General features: G+C 36.4%; 1 protein-coding gene across 2 annotated transcripts in view; it reads right to left on the bottom strand.

Moving 5' to 3' along the window:
- Window positions 1-17,462, bottom strand: part of COL9A1 (collagen type IX alpha 1 chain) — an 88,393-nt gene that overhangs the window by 41,145 nt on the left and 29,786 nt on the right. For both annotated transcript variants that reach the window (XM_009275787.1, XM_009275786.1), the window contains exons 13-28: window positions 16,508-16,531; window positions 16,144-16,197; window positions 14,397-14,450; window positions 12,684-12,716; window positions 12,535-12,591; window positions 11,763-11,816; window positions 10,425-10,478; window positions 7,855-7,908; window positions 6,390-6,443; window positions 5,661-5,714; window positions 5,424-5,477; window positions 5,254-5,307; window positions 4,975-5,028; window positions 3,820-3,864; window positions 2,956-3,009; window positions 2,797-2,850 (exon numbers count right to left, since the gene is read on the bottom strand). In XM_009275787.1, coding sequence (XP_009274062.1) covers window positions 2,797-2,850; window positions 2,956-3,009; window positions 3,820-3,864; window positions 4,975-5,028; window positions 5,254-5,307; window positions 5,424-5,477; window positions 5,661-5,714; window positions 6,390-6,443; window positions 7,855-7,908; window positions 10,425-10,478; window positions 11,763-11,816; window positions 12,535-12,591; window positions 12,684-12,716; window positions 14,397-14,450; window positions 16,144-16,197; window positions 16,508-16,531 — 807 coding nt within the window. The remainder of the gene's footprint in view (window positions 1-2,796; window positions 2,851-2,955; window positions 3,010-3,819; window positions 3,865-4,974; window positions 5,029-5,253; window positions 5,308-5,423; window positions 5,478-5,660; window positions 5,715-6,389; window positions 6,444-7,854; window positions 7,909-10,424; window positions 10,479-11,762; window positions 11,817-12,534; window positions 12,592-12,683; window positions 12,717-14,396; window positions 14,451-16,143; window positions 16,198-16,507; window positions 16,532-17,462) is intronic.

The following is a 17,462-nucleotide window of genomic DNA, read 5'->3' as shown; positions in this document are numbered from 1 at the left end:
ATCTGAATACAAAAATATGCACAAGAAAAATTATCTTTAGAGGAATTATAAAAGCTTTTCTCAAATTATTTTCAAAATTACTAGTTTTAGAAGTTTGAAAATCATGGCGTGTAGAATTATTTAACTGGCAGATTTTTTTTTTTCCTGGAAATGTAAGGGCGGAGTCCTAAAAGCTGAGAGGCTCAAATATATCTATCATATCAAATATATCTACTGTATGTACATGCTGAAGAAGAAAGAGAAAACACTCTTTATTCTGCCCTGAAAATAAATACAAACTCAACTTGGACCAAAGCTCACTGAGGTTCAATAATCCAACCCTGTGTCCTTCCTGAACAAAAAATCCTGATCATTCCAGTTTTTTGTGTAGAAGTAATGTTTTTTCCAGTGTTCCCAAAAAGAAAACAGAAGGCCATTCCAGTCATATGCCGCCTGTAGTCTTGAGCAGAAGGAAGATAAACATAGTTTATTCAAGGCTTTTTATAGCTTTAAAGGAACTATAGATGAGAAATAGATTACTGTTTAATGTTCTACATGCAACCTTACTTTATTATCAATAATTTACTTCCTTTCTCCATTTTGTATTGACCAAAAGTTTTTTCTTTTTTTGCTTTTGTTCTAATATTCACGTTTTCCAAAATGAGTGCACTTTGTAAAAACAGAGAAAATAAAGGCAAGATATCCAGATGTCTTGCTGGTTCATTGTATTTAATCTGCATTAAGTATTTCTGTCCGACTACAGGGTTACTAATAATTAACCTTGCGTGTCAACTCCTGTTCTATGGACTGCTGATTTTGTAAATTCATGTTCACATTGAAAGGATTAAAAGCATAGTTTAACAGATTACAGTGCATTATCAGAGTGGGCAAGTGCTTTGGTCTGATTCAATTATAATTCTTATTCCTGTTACAAGTATACAAAATATCAGCTCAAGAAGAACAGGACTGAAAACTTTTTCTAGTGCACCCAACACTTTTAAACACAAAAAACAAAAATAAATGTTTGCAAGCTGGGTATATGGGAGGCTGAAGATACCTGTATTTCATCCTAGTAAGTATATGCTCATACAATCTCCTTTTTATATCATTCATAGGCAGCTGTGGACACAGCACTCATACAAAGATTCAGTCTAAAATAAATGTGATCTTATGAATTAATGCATCTACCACACAAGAACGCAAACCACAGAAGAAAACAGAAGAAAATTAAATCTGTTACTTGGCTGACTGCTGCTGTGTGTTTAAGAGTTAATTCAGAGAAGATACTCCTGACCCATGAAATATCCTTACAAATATATCCCTATCCGTAACTCTCTAAGCCCTCTATGAGGACAACCCTACAACTGCATGAGTAAAACTCTTATGTCACTGTATGGTAGCAGAAGCTCAGAAAATTCCAGGAAAGTATCCCTAGGGTATCAGTGGCAAGAGAGAAGCTGGCAAAAGCAATTGGTTACAGAGCCTGGAGCCTTGTCAATGTCATCAGGCTGAATTTTGCTATATGAAGATTTTCTTCAAATCACTGACCCTCTCATCCCTCACAGAAGGATTAACAGCAAAGGGAAATTAGATCATCCTTATGTAACTTCAATCCATGCCAGGTCCACTCTAGAGGCTATCAGAAATCTGTACCCAGCAGACTCTCTAGTACCCCAAGCATGCCTCAGGAACAGTTGTCCTTTGTCTTCAACACTGGGCCTCAGCAAATGCCATCAGTTCACTTTCCTTATTTATTATAGAAATATTTATTATGTGCATATTATTATGCACATTTATGTCCTGCAGTGAGCTACCTGCCCAGCAACGATTTCTCCAGTCTTCCGAATCTTTCTAGTGTTAAGAAAAATCTCCAGTGAAAAAAACTACATCAGTGTTCCCAAGCAAATGCTATACTTCACATCACTACAGCTACATTCATAATACCAACCAGAAAGGGCCGAGGCACAGGCCCAAGCAGCATCCCACCATCATCCATGATAAATGGTTAGCATGCTTTTGTCTCAGGTGAACTGGACTTACCTAGATAACGCCCAAGAACAGTTTTGGGAACACTGGCAAGAGACTGTTCCCAACATGCAACTTGACTCCTCTTAGACACGAGGGTGTGTTAAGAGAGTTTAGCAGTATGAAGACAAACCACGCCATGCCAGTTGACCAAGGGGGCTGAGGACAATCTCTAGCCATTTTCTTTACTAGGTAGGACAGACAGCTACCTTTCCTTCATACCTTGCCTCACTCTTCACATTATGTGCATTAGAAATAAGTCCTAGCCAAAAAAATTCGTGTTCTGAATACTTAGTCCAAAGTTCAAAACCTTGTAATATACAGCTAAGCCTTGTAATATATAGCACAAGCTGAAACAGTTAAAGAAAAGAGCAAGTGATCTACTGACAGCTAGTGAATTTAAGCTTTTCAACACCAGTTGTGGGAGTTGACTGTTGCAGTGGAAGAACAGGAGTTTGGTTCCAGCTTTTTGTCACAAACCACCTTCATTCCCCCTGTTTGGGCTTTTACTCAGAGTATTTAAAAACAAAGACCAGAAGAATATAAACAAAGATTTAAAATTTAATTTATCACCAAAGCCAGAAACAGTCATAGGACATGTGCTTCTGGATTTCTCTATGTGATGATGCACATCCACCTGGTACAGAAGCGGGTTAAAGAACACCTAGTATATACCTTAAAAATTAGCACTTGTACTGCATCATATTTTTACCTCATGGTTAGCTTCAGCAACCATAACTTGAGACACTGGAATATTACATACAGTCAGTTAGAAATTTATTCAATACTTACTGGTGGTCCCCGGGGACCTGTTGGACCCGCTTCTCCCTCTGGACCCTGTTCACCCTGTTTTGGGGATGGGAAGAATGCAACAAATTTGAAAAGTGATTTTTTACACAATGCAAAACTTTTCATTTTTCTAGACCTTTTGAATAAGATTAATGATCTTACCTGTTTACCAGAATTTCCCATCAAACCTGGCACCCCAGGGGGACCTCTATTACCCTGTTGAACAAAAGATGAAAAATATTAGCCAAGCCAATGGTTTACTGTTCCATTTTAAAATAAAAAAGGAGATCAATAAGGTCTAAAAAAAACAAAATCAGCCTATATTCATTTTTTAACTTCCACCTTTATTTTGGTTTTCATTTAACTTTCACCTAATTCCTTCTATCTAATTTTTCAAAAGTCAGATTTCAGTTCTTTTGTTGTTTACGTACTGACAAATCCCAAATAAGACTTGATTGCTGCTCTCAAATCACAGAAGGAAAATATCATTCCATGTAATTTCAGAAGAAATTCACGTCTCAATCTAGTTTTCTTTTTCAATTACTTAAAACTAAACTCAAACATTATTGTCTGAAACATTCCATAGCCTCGATCATACAATACTTTTGTAAACTTAATTGGAATTAATGCTGCAATTTGGTGGTATGTAAATAGAGATGACGGTCTCTGTGACTCAATAAACTTAGGGCAGATATAAATATTATTCTTATTACAAGATCCCTCATCTCAAACTGTAGTGAGGTACCCATGTCACATGCCTCCTCTAGCAATGACTTCCACAAATTTAAAAGGAAATGGCCTTTTTTAGGTATTATTTAATGCCTGGAATCATGAAAACCACTTCATGTACCAAAAGAATCATGAAAAAGCACAGGACTAGAGTTGATAAAAGAATATATTTAATTCTTTCAACCGAAGGCTTGTCTCTTACCACAACAGAAAGTTAATATAATTTCACTGAACACTTTAGAACTTGATAAGCACAAATACAGTATTACAAGAAAGTCAATACTCAAGATGATTTACCTTTGGGCCAGGAATGCCTTTCACACCTGGAGAGCCTGGTAAACCCTGAAAGAAATAGCATTTACAGTGTTTATTTGTTGTTAAGGGGATTGGAAATGGTGTTAAAAAACATCTTTCTCATGTTAAAGTATTTCTAATCCTGTTACTCGATACTGAAACACTTCTATCCAATAATGGACCAAGCCTGAATTCTTTCTATTTACAAAGTAACAGATAAGGAGTATTACTCCTACTTCATAAATTGGCAAAAGGAGCATGGAAAATGAGGAGTTGTGGCTTTTTCTGGCTTAGACTAAAAATAGATTCTTGGTCCCAGTATTCTGAGGCTGGAGGTAGAGAGTTTAACAGATACTTTTTGTATACATTTCATCCCTTCCTCACGTCTGTGCAACAGCTCATAGCAAGTATGCTTTTACCAAATTTTCTTCCAAGCTTAAGAGCTCACTTCATATTACAAATTTACTTCCAGTTCTGTTTTAATACAGCTCCTTCACTATATCCTCACAGCAATTACTCCTATAGCATAGTGTTTCAAAGAAGTTTCTATTTAGCTTTTGACAATTGGCACAGTTTTCAAACTTACTCAGTTAATGTGCAAGGATTACCTTCTAAAAGAGTCCATAAAGCACTCCTGATTCCCTATAACTTCACCACAGGGGATACACATGAAAACTCCCCCCCCCTGCAGAAAGAAGTATGAGTGTGATGCATTCCAGATGTTCTGAGCCATCAGAATATCAAAAGGAGATGACTGTTCATCTAAGGTATGTTAGACTAGCAGGTCAGCTCTTCCAGCTCACCCTGGGAATAGGTTTGGCCCTAATCAATACAATGAGACCAGCTCTAACTGTGGGGTCACACCAAAATATCCACAGGGACTTAGACATGAGAAACCCTAAAAGAATTGCATACTGGCCGCAAACGTCTTGTAAGACCAAGTTCCTCATTACAGTACCATGAGGAGATTTAGGCTTTTGTGCAAAAGTTTTGGATACACATAGCAGAATTTCCCCTTACATTACACATACTCTTCCTGGGCCTTTTGCTTAGGTTTTCACTTAAATTACTCCAACATCAGCATCAAACTAACCTATATATGGCCTTTCTATGGTTCGAACTGAGCCTAACTTTCAAGGTAAAATACCAGATACTTACTGGAAGTCCCTGAAGCCCTGTGTCACCTGGAGATCCGGGTTTTCCTGGTTCACCCTGAAAAACATTTTAAGTTGTAATTTATGCAAATCAAACAAAAGGGGAAATTTTATTTCTGGAACACAGAGCTGGAGTACTTTTGGATCTGTAGGATGGGAAAGTTCATTCAATTACCCTAATAATGTGCATAAAGCCACAGGCAGCAGCACAATAAAAAGCCACAAATGAGTGAACAAATCTAGGGCACTACCAAAGCTCAGATACATGCCAACTGTGCCTTACTTTTGCTCCAGGCATTCCAGGGATCCCTTCCCGGCCATCAACTCCTGGTAAGCCCTTGAAAGAAAAAAAAGAAAAAAAAATTAATGTATTTTTTGGAGAGATTCCACCCAAGCACTCTGATATACAAATTAGCATGACATGAAGCAAATGAAGAAATGAAATATACATACAGACTCTCCTTTAGGCCCAGGGAGACCATTTATTCCTCTTGTACCTTGAGGGCCCTAAGAATAATAATAATTTTAAAAAATGAAAATAAACACATTGAAATGACAGATGCAAAGAATGTCAACACATACTTATTCAGATACGCATTACTTTGAGAGTACCAATTATGCTGTATGTTTATATGCTATAAGTAACCAATGTTTGCAAGTCAACACAAGTTGAAATTTGTCTGTGCTCACCCTTTCTCCCTTCGGACCTGCCTCTCCCAGTGGACCTCTCTGTCCTTGATCCCCCTACAAGAAAAAAAAAAAGATTATTTAGCAATAAAACCAGAATAAACTTACTTGTATTATTAGCTAAAACCTCCAGTAAATCAACAACAGTACAATTCACACTTGGTTAAAGCAGACATCTTAAACTCATACTATATTTAAAAATGCAGTTTCTTAAAACTGCGTCTGACAGCTACATTTTAAAAAACACAGCTCAGGCCATCCCCTAGGAATCCAGGAGTGTATAAGCAAAGGATGTTGCACTCACTTCTTCAACCCATACAGTTACTGGCTATTCCAAGCATAAATTCCAGCTGGGGGGGCAGGGAGCAAAGAAGAATTTAAAAAAAAAAGAAGACACAAATTGCCCTGTACAGGTTTTGTTCTAATGAATGAATATTTTCCAGTTTAAAACCTGAAAAATTCCAAGCCACCCTAATGCACAGTAGCACTTAGAATGAAGAGGTAACAATAACATACTAAGACGCTAAAATGTGTTCATCTACCCCATAATTCCTTGGGGACAGTAAGAGATTCTGGACTTGACATCACTGTCATATCCTTTATTCACCTGTGGGGAATCAATGGAATTGGATTAATCAGAGGCTTTTCTGATTCACAGCCACAAAGTTTCAGGACTTAGTATCTAACTGGGTAGACCCTGGGAAGTGTTTGGCTAACACACACTCTACTTACAGGTGCACCAGGAAGACCTTGGGGACCAGGCTCACCATCAAGCCCACGAGCTCCCTACAAAACAAGGAGATAACACGAGACATTAAAATGAAGTGCTGAAACACTAACAACTTATGCTTCCTCCTGGTTTGCTGGGAGCTGCAAATTCTCTACAGCTGAGGTTTTTGTATAGCTCTAATTTTAAAAAGAAAAACCCACAAAGGAGTTTTGGCAAACTTTTTTTTTGATCTAGCTTGGTTTTTTGTGGAGTTATGAAAGCCAATATTTTTTAACTATGGAAAAACGTCGTTCAAAAAATGGCGTTCCATTCATTCTCAAAAAAATCATATCGGACAGTGAGGAGATAGACCTTTTCACACTACTTCAGAAAATGTCTGTGTCTTCCTTAATAATACTATATCCTTCACCACATAATAGAATAGCATCAAAATGTGAACAGAAATCATCAAGTGCAGTGCAGGTATTTTTATCAAATTTTCAAGGAAACAATGCAATTCCTACCCTGTAAGTAATTTTAAATGGAGAGAAAAAACAAATATTTTCAAAAAGGTTTACAGAGAATAAGGAACAACTCTGTCAGACAGATGTAGTAAATATTTCAAATAGACAAAACAGCACAAAACTGTAGGCAAATAACTATGAAGAATTAGAAGATACAAAGAAGGCCAGAAAAGCAAAGTAAGATAGTAATAGCTTAGCAAATGTGTCTGAGAGGTTAGGAAGGATCACTCATGAGAAGTTTCATAATCAGGACAAATTTGATGTTGTTTCTGAACATAGATGATCACAGAATAAGGTTTCCATGATTTCATTTTTGGAGAAGGAGACAATGGTATGATTGCTACATTTTACTTCTCCAGAAATTTTTACCGTATAGATTTAGCAAGATCATAAGAATAGAAATGTAACAGTCAGTTTTGAAATAACAGTTAGAAACACTTCGATGAACAGCAGGAAAGTTAGCCAGCAAAGTCAGAGCCCATATAAACATGAATCCCACTGGTAGCAATTTAAGACACAAAAGATGCAAGAGACAGAAAGAATGGAAGAAGAACAAACTCTCAATTAAAAATCCTGACAAAAACTGGGACAGTGGAAGCAAAAGGCTTCAGGAAGATGCAAATCACAGAAAGGACTACTTAATAAATTTTAGCTTTAAATAAAACATGCTGTAGTTTATAACTGTTATAACTTGCTATCTTGCTAACTACATAGTTGCACACATGCCAAACTACTAAAATCCAAGGATCAGAGGGAAAGGTGTGAAGAGTATGTGTACTTCATTAATCAGAAGGACCAAGCTGCCTTTCTTCCTAACCAGAAGTACATGGAAATAGCTATGGAAATACATCTGGCGGGAGAGAGAAAATGCAGGGGAAAAAAGGAGACATTTAAATTTAAAAACATTCAGGGGTGTACATTTCTTTATCCAGGCCATTTTATGGAAAGAAAGGTTAATACTCACTTTGGTACCTTTAGGTCCCATTATACCAGTTATACCTCTGATACCCAGGATGCCCTGAAAATGAACAGTATATTCAAATTATGCTTAAATCTTTTCATCAGAACTGTCCTAGTTTTCAGACAGAAGACTCAGAGTTCTCTATGCTTTCTTTATGCTTATTTTACTATTTTCTTAGTATAAAAGGAGAAATCCAGCTACTTCTGTATTAGAATATTTACTTTATATGGTAATTTGATATGTTACTAATTTAAGACTTTTTAAAAGAATAACAAAACTATTAGGTTGAATGCTACAACGACAAATATGCCTTAAGGACTGAAAAAAACCACTGATTTCTCTTCTTAATTACCACAGAGTTGAAGCATTCTCCCTGTGCAGCCTGTGTGAGAGGAACACATGAAGGCCAGATTTGCAAAAATGCTAAGTTGTCTTCAGTGGGGTATAGGACAGATGCAGGAGAAAGGCACCATCAGACTTTATAGAACTCTAGAGGTAGACAAAATTGGGCAAGGTTTTTGAGAATACAAGTGCTAAGTTTATATGCCCACTACACCTGAGAGGCTGGACTGAGTAGACATCCTAGTGCAGAAGGATGTATCATAACTATCATCACTTCCCTTCAAAATACAGTCTCGTGGGAAATTTGGCTTCAATTCTTTCCTCTTCCTGAGAGACTGAAACTACATGACACGTATCCTCTCTGCAGAGAGACCAAACCCTCAGCCATAACGTGTTTGTCCTGCAGCAAAAAGAATGCACTACAACTGTGTTAATGAAACAGCTACAGGCACTTCAACGCAGTGTAGGCAAACCTACTCCTTGACCAGACTCTAGATGGGCAGTCCTTTTACTTGCTCCTAACGAAGTTACATGGAATCTTGCACAGAACGTTTAAAGCTTTGTCATCCCAAAACGTGAGAAAAACTGTGATAATGCAACAGTGACTACAGCAGCCCAACAAGGGAGAGACCCACAGTCTAATCCTTGTTCCAAGATCAGAGATGGAAGTAGGCACATTGCGGTACCCACTACTATCTATCAAAAGCAACACCTCTCCCAGGTTGCTATCTTATGCAAGTCTTCTTGTCAATGCATTACATGAAAGTGTTGGATTGCAGGTGCTGCTGTGGAGACTGGATTCCTAATGCCTTCTATGGATCTGAGCTTCACATTCATTTATGTAAGAAACATACAAGAATCATAGAATCATAGAATCATTAAGGTTGGAAAAGACCTTTAAGATCATCGAGTCCAAGAAAATACAACACAGTCTACAGCCTCTCCATCTGTGTCTCTAAAGCCTTGTCTATCCTCTTTTCCATAGGTTGTCTATGACATCACTTTCTGCATATTGTGAAACCTACATTTTAATAAGAAACAATTATTTTAAAGCTTGTTTGTAAGGTCATCAACTGGTGAAACAGTGAAGTGAAATGAGTAATGCATTAAAAAAAAAAAAGGAAAGGAAAGTCAATCTCTAATTGGTTTTTAATTCTACTGTGTTATTTCACAGTGATTGAAGAACTTTACCAAACTGAGTTAAATGAATTGCTCCCCACAGGCCCTTCAGACAGCAGAAGCTGTATCTCACACAAGTACTTTCTCTGCACCAGGGCGCCAAGGATACTTTTTTCAGCATCAAACATAAGAAGGATTACACCCTTTCCTTTACTTAGTCTCTGCTCTTTCTTTATCTTTCTCTAGTCCTAATCCAGAGGTTTATGTTGTCTTGTGCTTATAGAGAATTCTGTAATTTAGGATTTGGATGTCATATGCATCAAGGTAAGCTCCTGTATAATATCACATCTGGACACCAATGGCATTAAAGAAACAGTTTCGCACCTAGGAAAAAAGCATAAGACCCCATCAGAAAATAAATTATAGAAATTAAATGTGTTATGCCTATGCCTATTTCTCTTAGAATGACCCCTTTATTCTGTTCCCTATTGCCTGTTCAGCTGTGGTAACCATAAGAAGAGCTCCTCACAAGGAAACAAGCGAGGAGGTATGTGCCAGAACAAAGAAGTCAAGTGAAGCAGGACAAGAAAATAATTCCAAAATCATAGGTGTGATTGAAGGATGCTTCTTTGGCAGGCAAAAAGGCAAAAAAAAAATAAGAAAAAAAATTTAAAAAAAAAAATCTATCCTTCAGTGGCTGCTACTTCATCCTCAAGTTTTAGCTAAGCCTGAATTTCAGTTAACCATGTTTTAAACAAACACCAGCTTTGCAAGGATGAAGTCAGTCATCAAAATTCTGGAAAGGAAGGCCAAGAAAAAAAACAAAACAAAACAAAAAACCCAACTATTTGCACCATCTAAGCACAACACAAAATTTAGGACATGAAATACTTTTTAAAATAAGCCTTTCCATAGAACTATTTAGAGTTTTGTGCTAAGCGATATATGTAGCTTTTTGGTGGGACTTAAATAATTCTACTTTCACTCATAGACAATATTGCAGAATAAAGAGAAAGGAGATTTTATAATATCTGTTTTCTTACAATAAGAAGAAAAAAAGATATGACATAATAAAGCAAACGGGTAACACTATTCAAGAGGAAATACTTTACTGGAGGGCCTTGAGCTCCCACTTCACCACTGGGTCCTTGGTCCCCTTCTTCACCCTGGGAAAGCAAAAGGAATACATCTGTAGCTAATCCATACCATGCATATTGCTCTCTCATCATAGGAAGTACATTTACTACTCACTGTTTTCTGCCACTATGTCCTGCTTGAAGGAAATCTAAAGTCACACTACTTCCTCAGAACACAGACAGATACTCATTTAGGTTCACATTCCATTCAACTATTAGTCAAAAGGGTAATTTCAAAGCAACCCCAGTATAAAGAATAATGATATTTTAATCTGTCATTCCTTTTTTTCTTGACGTTAATCCCTTTAGGTTTTCTTGTTCTTTCAGGCTAAAAGTGTAATGAAGGTATACTCATATATGTGAATGGACTGGATATGCTAGTAGCTCTGCATCACAATGCAGCACATTGCACTTCAGAGTTTTTTGAAAATTAAAATGGTAAAATGTCTTATCTGGTCAAACCTCTATTTGATTAGATGACAACGTCTCTCGTACAATGATAGTGCACACTAATGGAATGACAGTAGTTACTGCCAGTTTAATTTGCAAAAAGGGATTTTGGAGCATAAGACAACTGCTCAACATCCAGGAAAAAAATAGGTGAGCTGTTTCTAATAAATTAATATTCTTTTCAACATACTTAGGAATAGAAAGCAGGGGGTTTTTTTAGAAAAAACTTTTCTCTGATTTTTTTTCCTCCAGCATTGAAGCATGGACCAAGGCAGTGCAAATCTTCTCATCTTTTCTTACAGAAATTTCAATATTAAACAAGTTTAATTAAAATGAAACACCTTAAAAGAGTTCACATTTCAGTCTTCAAGCTGAATTGGACTTGGCCTCTTTACTATAGTTATAATCTTTCTTTGCGTATGAACTTATACTGTGTCCTTTCCCTCTCAAATACATTTTTCCCTCTCATTCTTCCTGTTACTACTCATCTGTGCCACAGAACAATTTACTTGGTAAATCCACAGAATTCTTCTGCATTTAAGTGTTTGGAAGCTTTCCAATTAATAAATTTTACTTCAATTTTTGCCATGAGTTCCATAATAATTATATTGAATTATCAAAATAAAAAGCAAGAGGACTATGACTTGTGCATCATAATAAATACAGAGTACAGGTGAATGAAGAATAGAGATATGCCTTTGGTTACTGTGGGTCATTATGATATGTAGTATCTCTTCATGCATCCTGGTAAAATAATTAATAGTTCTAACAAAATATAATACTGTTTTTGAAGAAGAGGTTAAACTACTATTAGCTCGCTAAAAACAACAGCAGTTTTTCCTCTTTTCTTTTTTTTTTTTTTACCTTATAAAATTGTTTTCCTGGTTCACCAGACTCTCCTTTTGAACCTTTCTGTCCCTAAAATAAATGTAAAAAAAAAGTAAATAAATAATTAGAGTTTATTCAAAATTAAAATACTGAGTTTCGCGAAACACACGGAATCCTCAGAACTATCTTACTGTTCCCTCTGCAATCCTCATTTACCACTGCTTCCTCATCTATCTAGTTAACACCACATATCAAGTACCATGTCCAAAAAGATCTGCTCCTGGACCTAACAAGGCTGTATTTCTAGGCAGGTTAGTATTTCTTCTTACATTACCCCATAACAATTTCCTCAGGCCAACAGTATTCTTAGAAACCAGCAAAGAATACATTAAAAAAAAATCTTAGATAAAATGAGACTCAGAATGTGTTCATTTCAATTTAGTATGTTATAGGTCTCCCAGGAAGAGAGAAAGAACGAAAAAAGACTAAGGATTTGGGGGAATATTGAGAGTTTCTGGAGTCAGACTACAAATGGTCCAGAAAGTGAACGAAGCAATCCTTCACATACTCTAATTCTTTCAGGACCACACATAAATTTTACCCTGAAGATTACAACAGCAGTAAGAGATTTTAACAACAAGAGGTTATTTTGGCAGTCAAGAATTGAAATAACCCTAAGCATCCACACTGATGCAATGTTTTTTGAAATTAAAAGTGAACTGCCCTTCTGTTAAGCCAGCAGTTACCCTCCCTAGTGCTTTGAGACAGTATCTCTGTAAGGAATGCTTGAACAAACAGATTCTCTTACCTTCATTCCCATTAAGCCAGCATGTCCTGGGCGGCCAGGTGGACAAGCACTGGGACACTGGAAAAGCATCCACATAGTTACTACCACATAGGTTGAATAAGGTTGTCTGAGATTATTTAAAAAAAAAAAAACGTGGACAACTATCTTACCAATGGGTCACCATCTTGCAGACCAATTGTTCCCTAAATTAAATGAAATTAATCAAAGTCAGTAAAAGAGAAATAAGCAAACCTGACTCATTAGACAATATAGTCATTAGACAAAACAGAAAATACTGCTATCTAAAGCTGGAATCAGAAGTATAATCAACCAAAGGATCTCTGACATGAAAAGCACCTAAACTGTAGGATTTTATTGTAGGATTGCAGGTACTGTAGGATTTTATTGTAGGATTGCAAGTACCTGCAAAATCCTGTCCTCTAAATTAGATCAACTTTTCCAAAAAACAAAATATTTATTTTATTTTTTAAGCTACCTAAAACATATTTTCTATTAAATGTAGAGCAAATATATCCAAACCCCATGAATTTCCAACAGAACCCAAGACAATTTCTGCAATAAGGATAACTTTTACTTCTCCAACTTACCATTCAGCAAAAGGTTCAGATCTTTACAGAGAAAATAATATTCCCACAACACAAGTATTGGTAGATGAGTGAGATGTCTGGCAGTTAATGGAATTGTAATAAACTAGAGATCTAAGTGAAAAGGAAGGGGGGCGGGGGGGGGGGGGGGGAAGGCCATTCCTCATATTAAATCAAATACTTGATGGAAGCTAACAGGAGGCTTATGAGGCACAACAGGAGAAATACGATTTCACAGCAGCAGCTGGATTCTTTAAAGCCCAGTGAGAGGGAGCACACTGTTTCAGAGAGAAGCACAGGGGAGTTTAAGGTATGAGCTGGTCTCCTTTTATACAGAAGGATTAAAAAAAGGCTGATGTAAGTTTGGGTCCATAATGTCATCAACTGGAGTGGGATTGTGGCAATTCAGAAATCTAAAAAGGACAAAACTGCCAAGGAATAGAAGCAGCATATACCATTATTGAGAATTCTTTTTTACTTGTTTCCTAATTATTCTTTGCCACTTTACCACTCATATCATTTACAGTGCCTTGGAACAGTACAGCTTTTACAAAGACATTAGTATGACATGTTTCCCAGAGGTTTGCATTTCACATCCTCAGCATCCAGCCTCCGATGTGTCTGCCAAACGCTCCATTTTATCTCTCTGGGCAGGTAAATAACCACAAGACAAAGGCATAACACACATCCCTCCTCCCAAGAGGCTCAAAGAAGATAACCATTCCCCTAGAGAGGCAAAGCACTGGTGTAAAGCTTTCTTCTATCCCTTGCAAGTAGCAGGCCTGGTTGCAAGAAAGACATTAGAACTTAGCCCACCTGGGAGCATATATTTCTGGCTCATGAGCCAAATAAATATTAAATTTTTCTCCTCCTAACAGAGAAAAGTCTATCTCTGTTGGACCGGTGAGGTCCAACAAAGACTACGTTTACAGTAATACTATAATGCACAGGGAAGTTTAAAACCTGTAAAAGTTACAGTTTAAGACCATTTGTAGAAATGGGAAAACATCATGACAGAAGTTACACAGTTTGCATTTCAAACTATCTTTTATAACCATGAAGATTAGAAACTTGCTTTCTAAATGGAAGATCGAATGTTGATATGATTAAATGAGTTGTATCTCAGGCTTTGAACACAAGCCTGTAGACATTATGAATTAATACAGCCTGCTGAAATCCTAAAGTCAGTATTCAGCTGTAGGACTTGAGGAGAAGTTTTATTCAAGCAGCAACAATACGTAATTCAGACATCAGCACATATTAAAGGCAATCACTTACCTGAGGGCCTGGTGGTCCTGGTGGCCCTGGTGGCCCTCTTTTTCCTGCATCTCCCTAAAAAAGGGTAAAATAATTTTGTTAATTCATAGTAATAATGACAACCAGTAGTTACGTATTCATACCACACAACAACAGTAAGAAATTAAGTAGCTACAGAAGGACATGCTAGGTAGCCAATTAAAATGTCAACCCACAAAATGGCTCCCATATTAGAATGGGAAAACCAATTTTTTAGTAGAATGAGAGCCATGTTGTGGAATAGGAGCCACAAAAAAACAGTAAATTTCCAGCTGCTTTAGAAAGCTGAAACATCTGACCAGAGGATCATCTATGCACTCCTCTATCTCATAACTGCTAATTAAGTTCTGAATTAAAAGAATCCCAGTAACTGGCAAAAATGCCCAAAGCACAGAGGGGAAAAAATCCCCTTTTTCAGAGCCCGAGATGAATTTACCAAGTTAGAATCTCCTGTTTGTGAAGTTTTGATGTCCAGTGCTTTCAGAAGTAAAGACAACACAGAACCTCTGCAAATTATTTTTTCTGAATGCTTTTAATTAAAATGAATTTAATATTCTGACAGGGACCACCTTTTAACTTAATACTGTCATTTCAATATTATGTTTGGTATGTTATTAAATCATAAATGAAATTAAAAGGATGAATATAGAAAAATTATTCACTAATTCTCACAACGCATGAGCTATAGGGCCATAGGTTTAAAAACACTGAAAAGGAATATTTCTTTTCCACACAATGTATAATTACATTGTGGGACTCATTATCTCAATGTGTTGTCTAGGACCATGATATAAATGGATTCAAAAAGGGACTGACTATATTAATGGAGGATAGGCTCATATGTAGCTTTTTAAACAGGCAGCACAGATGCAACTTCTGATTCAGGCAGTCTCTGAACTGCCAACTGCCAGAATGTGGGACAGTATGACAGAAAAATGTCATTTTACAAATAGCCTGTACACTTCCCTAGGTATCCATTATTGCCCTTGCTACAGACAAGACAGTGAGCTAGATGGATCATCTTCTGAAACAAATTGGCAGTTTTTAATATTCTTTTTTATATTCATTTATATGACTGAGTGCAACACACGGAGAGGTATGCATTAAAAAAAATTTTAATGCTATTTCAGGTTTCAAGTAAAAAATTAACAATTGGCTTCAATTTGCATTTCAGTGGTAAAGTATGTAGTCAAAATATGACAGTATGCTGAAACTGAGTGTACAGTTTAGTAGTAAGGTCAGTAGATGGAGTCACACTTAAAATGAGACTAAGAAGAAATACTGAATTGCCATGTTCACTGATATGCAAATGGGAAACAGAAATAGTATGTGCTCATGTACCATAATGTATATGTGAGAAGACAGGAGTACAGCTAAAGGTCTGCGTGTAATCTTAAGTTTTACATTTCCTGTATTTCTGGCAGGTTTGCTTTTTGATTTTAGCTTTCCTTGAATAAGAAGAGAAGTAGAGTATGGGACACTATATGAAACATTTAATTCTAATCTAATGGGTGGCCCTGACTTTGTGCTATTCACTGTTCCTTATTTCTGATGAGCTTCAAACACAATCTTTCCTCTACCAGTGATCACTGTAGAGGAAAAAAATATGTTTTCAAGTGTGGTTATAATCCAAATAGTGTTTAGATGGCACAGTAATTATTCATTTTTCTATAAATACCTTCTAGCAACTGAATAAACCTAGATTTTTAGCAAACATGGTAGTACTTACAGGTGGACCAGCACGACCTACTTCCCCAGGAAGTCCTGCTGCACCAGTTGGACCCTATAACAACCAAGTTAAATAGTATTTTTAAACCATACAATACCTCTATAACAAGCATCCAAGGAGTGAGAACATGTAATTTTCTCAAACAACAAAATATGCCTTCAGACACCAGTATTCTTGCCCATATAACACAGACCTAAGCAACCTCAGCAGTAGCTGAAGAAAGCGTACATAATAGACATAGAACACCAGGATTAAAAGTGTCTTTTTTCACTGAATTACTTTTTATTACAGTATAATAGCTTTATTGAATATTTTAACAGATTCATTAAACAATGTATTTATTAATTGTAAAAATGATACTTACAGGTGGTCCAAGAAGCCCCTTGCCCTGTAAAATATGAAAAAATGTCAGAAGTGTGGGGAAGGTTCCACACCTAGTCAAGCTGTCTGCCAAGAACAGAGTATTTGGGATAACAAGGTACAAAAAAACCTGATGTTTGATTCTGCAAATTCATTTTGAAAACTTGTTTAACTAATGTTAAAGATCAATTTTATTATTAGGTAATCAATATCGTGAGAAAAATTAAATTATTAAGTTGCCTTGCAGTAGCATTTATTTACATGTATTTACAAACACATATACTTCCACAAAGGAATGAAGACATTAAAGCCTTTGGGTTTAGTTAATTATCAAGTACCATGATAAACACATCTATGTTATAATCATTTCCTTCTAACAGTGCATTTAAATTGATAATAAAAGAGAATTTTTTTTTCTTTTGTCAGTGCTTCCCCAAGGTCTAAATCCATTAAATTAGTGCTTTTTGGTAACCAGAAAGAACACCAAACTGCTCCTGTTTACATTTTCCACCAGTATTGCTCTGAATCATTTTAATGAGAAGTGTCCAAGATACAAATGTGTTTCTGCCTATTTGGACAATACAATCCCTCTAAGAAAACAGATCCCTCAGTCTTGCATTACTAAAGCAAATGGATAATTTTATGGAGAACAGTGTTAATGATGTGTATGAAACACTGGCATATAAAATCACAAACATACTTAAATCTTCAGGAGATTTGATGTAATAAAGCGCCTGGGCTGAGTGGAGTTTAAAAGCCACAGAATATCATACCACGACTGTATCTGCAAGGTTGTCTTTAGAAAACTTGGTATAACACAGGGAAAATTTCAAGCATTTATCAGTCATTCCATTTTAACCATTTAATACACAGCAGAAAGTAAACTTTTTCATCTTCCATAACCTACATAATACCTTTGCTATTACTTAACGCTCCCTTGCTGCAATTCATTATATTAT

This window comes from Aptenodytes forsteri, unplaced genomic scaffold (assembly GCF_000699145.1).
Source record: "Aptenodytes forsteri isolate BGI_AS27 unplaced genomic scaffold, ASM69914v1 Scaffold256, whole genome shotgun sequence".
Lineage (NCBI taxonomy): Eukaryota > Metazoa > Chordata > Aves > Sphenisciformes > Spheniscidae > Aptenodytes > Aptenodytes forsteri.
This window is presented reverse-complemented; position numbering and strand designations above follow the sequence as displayed.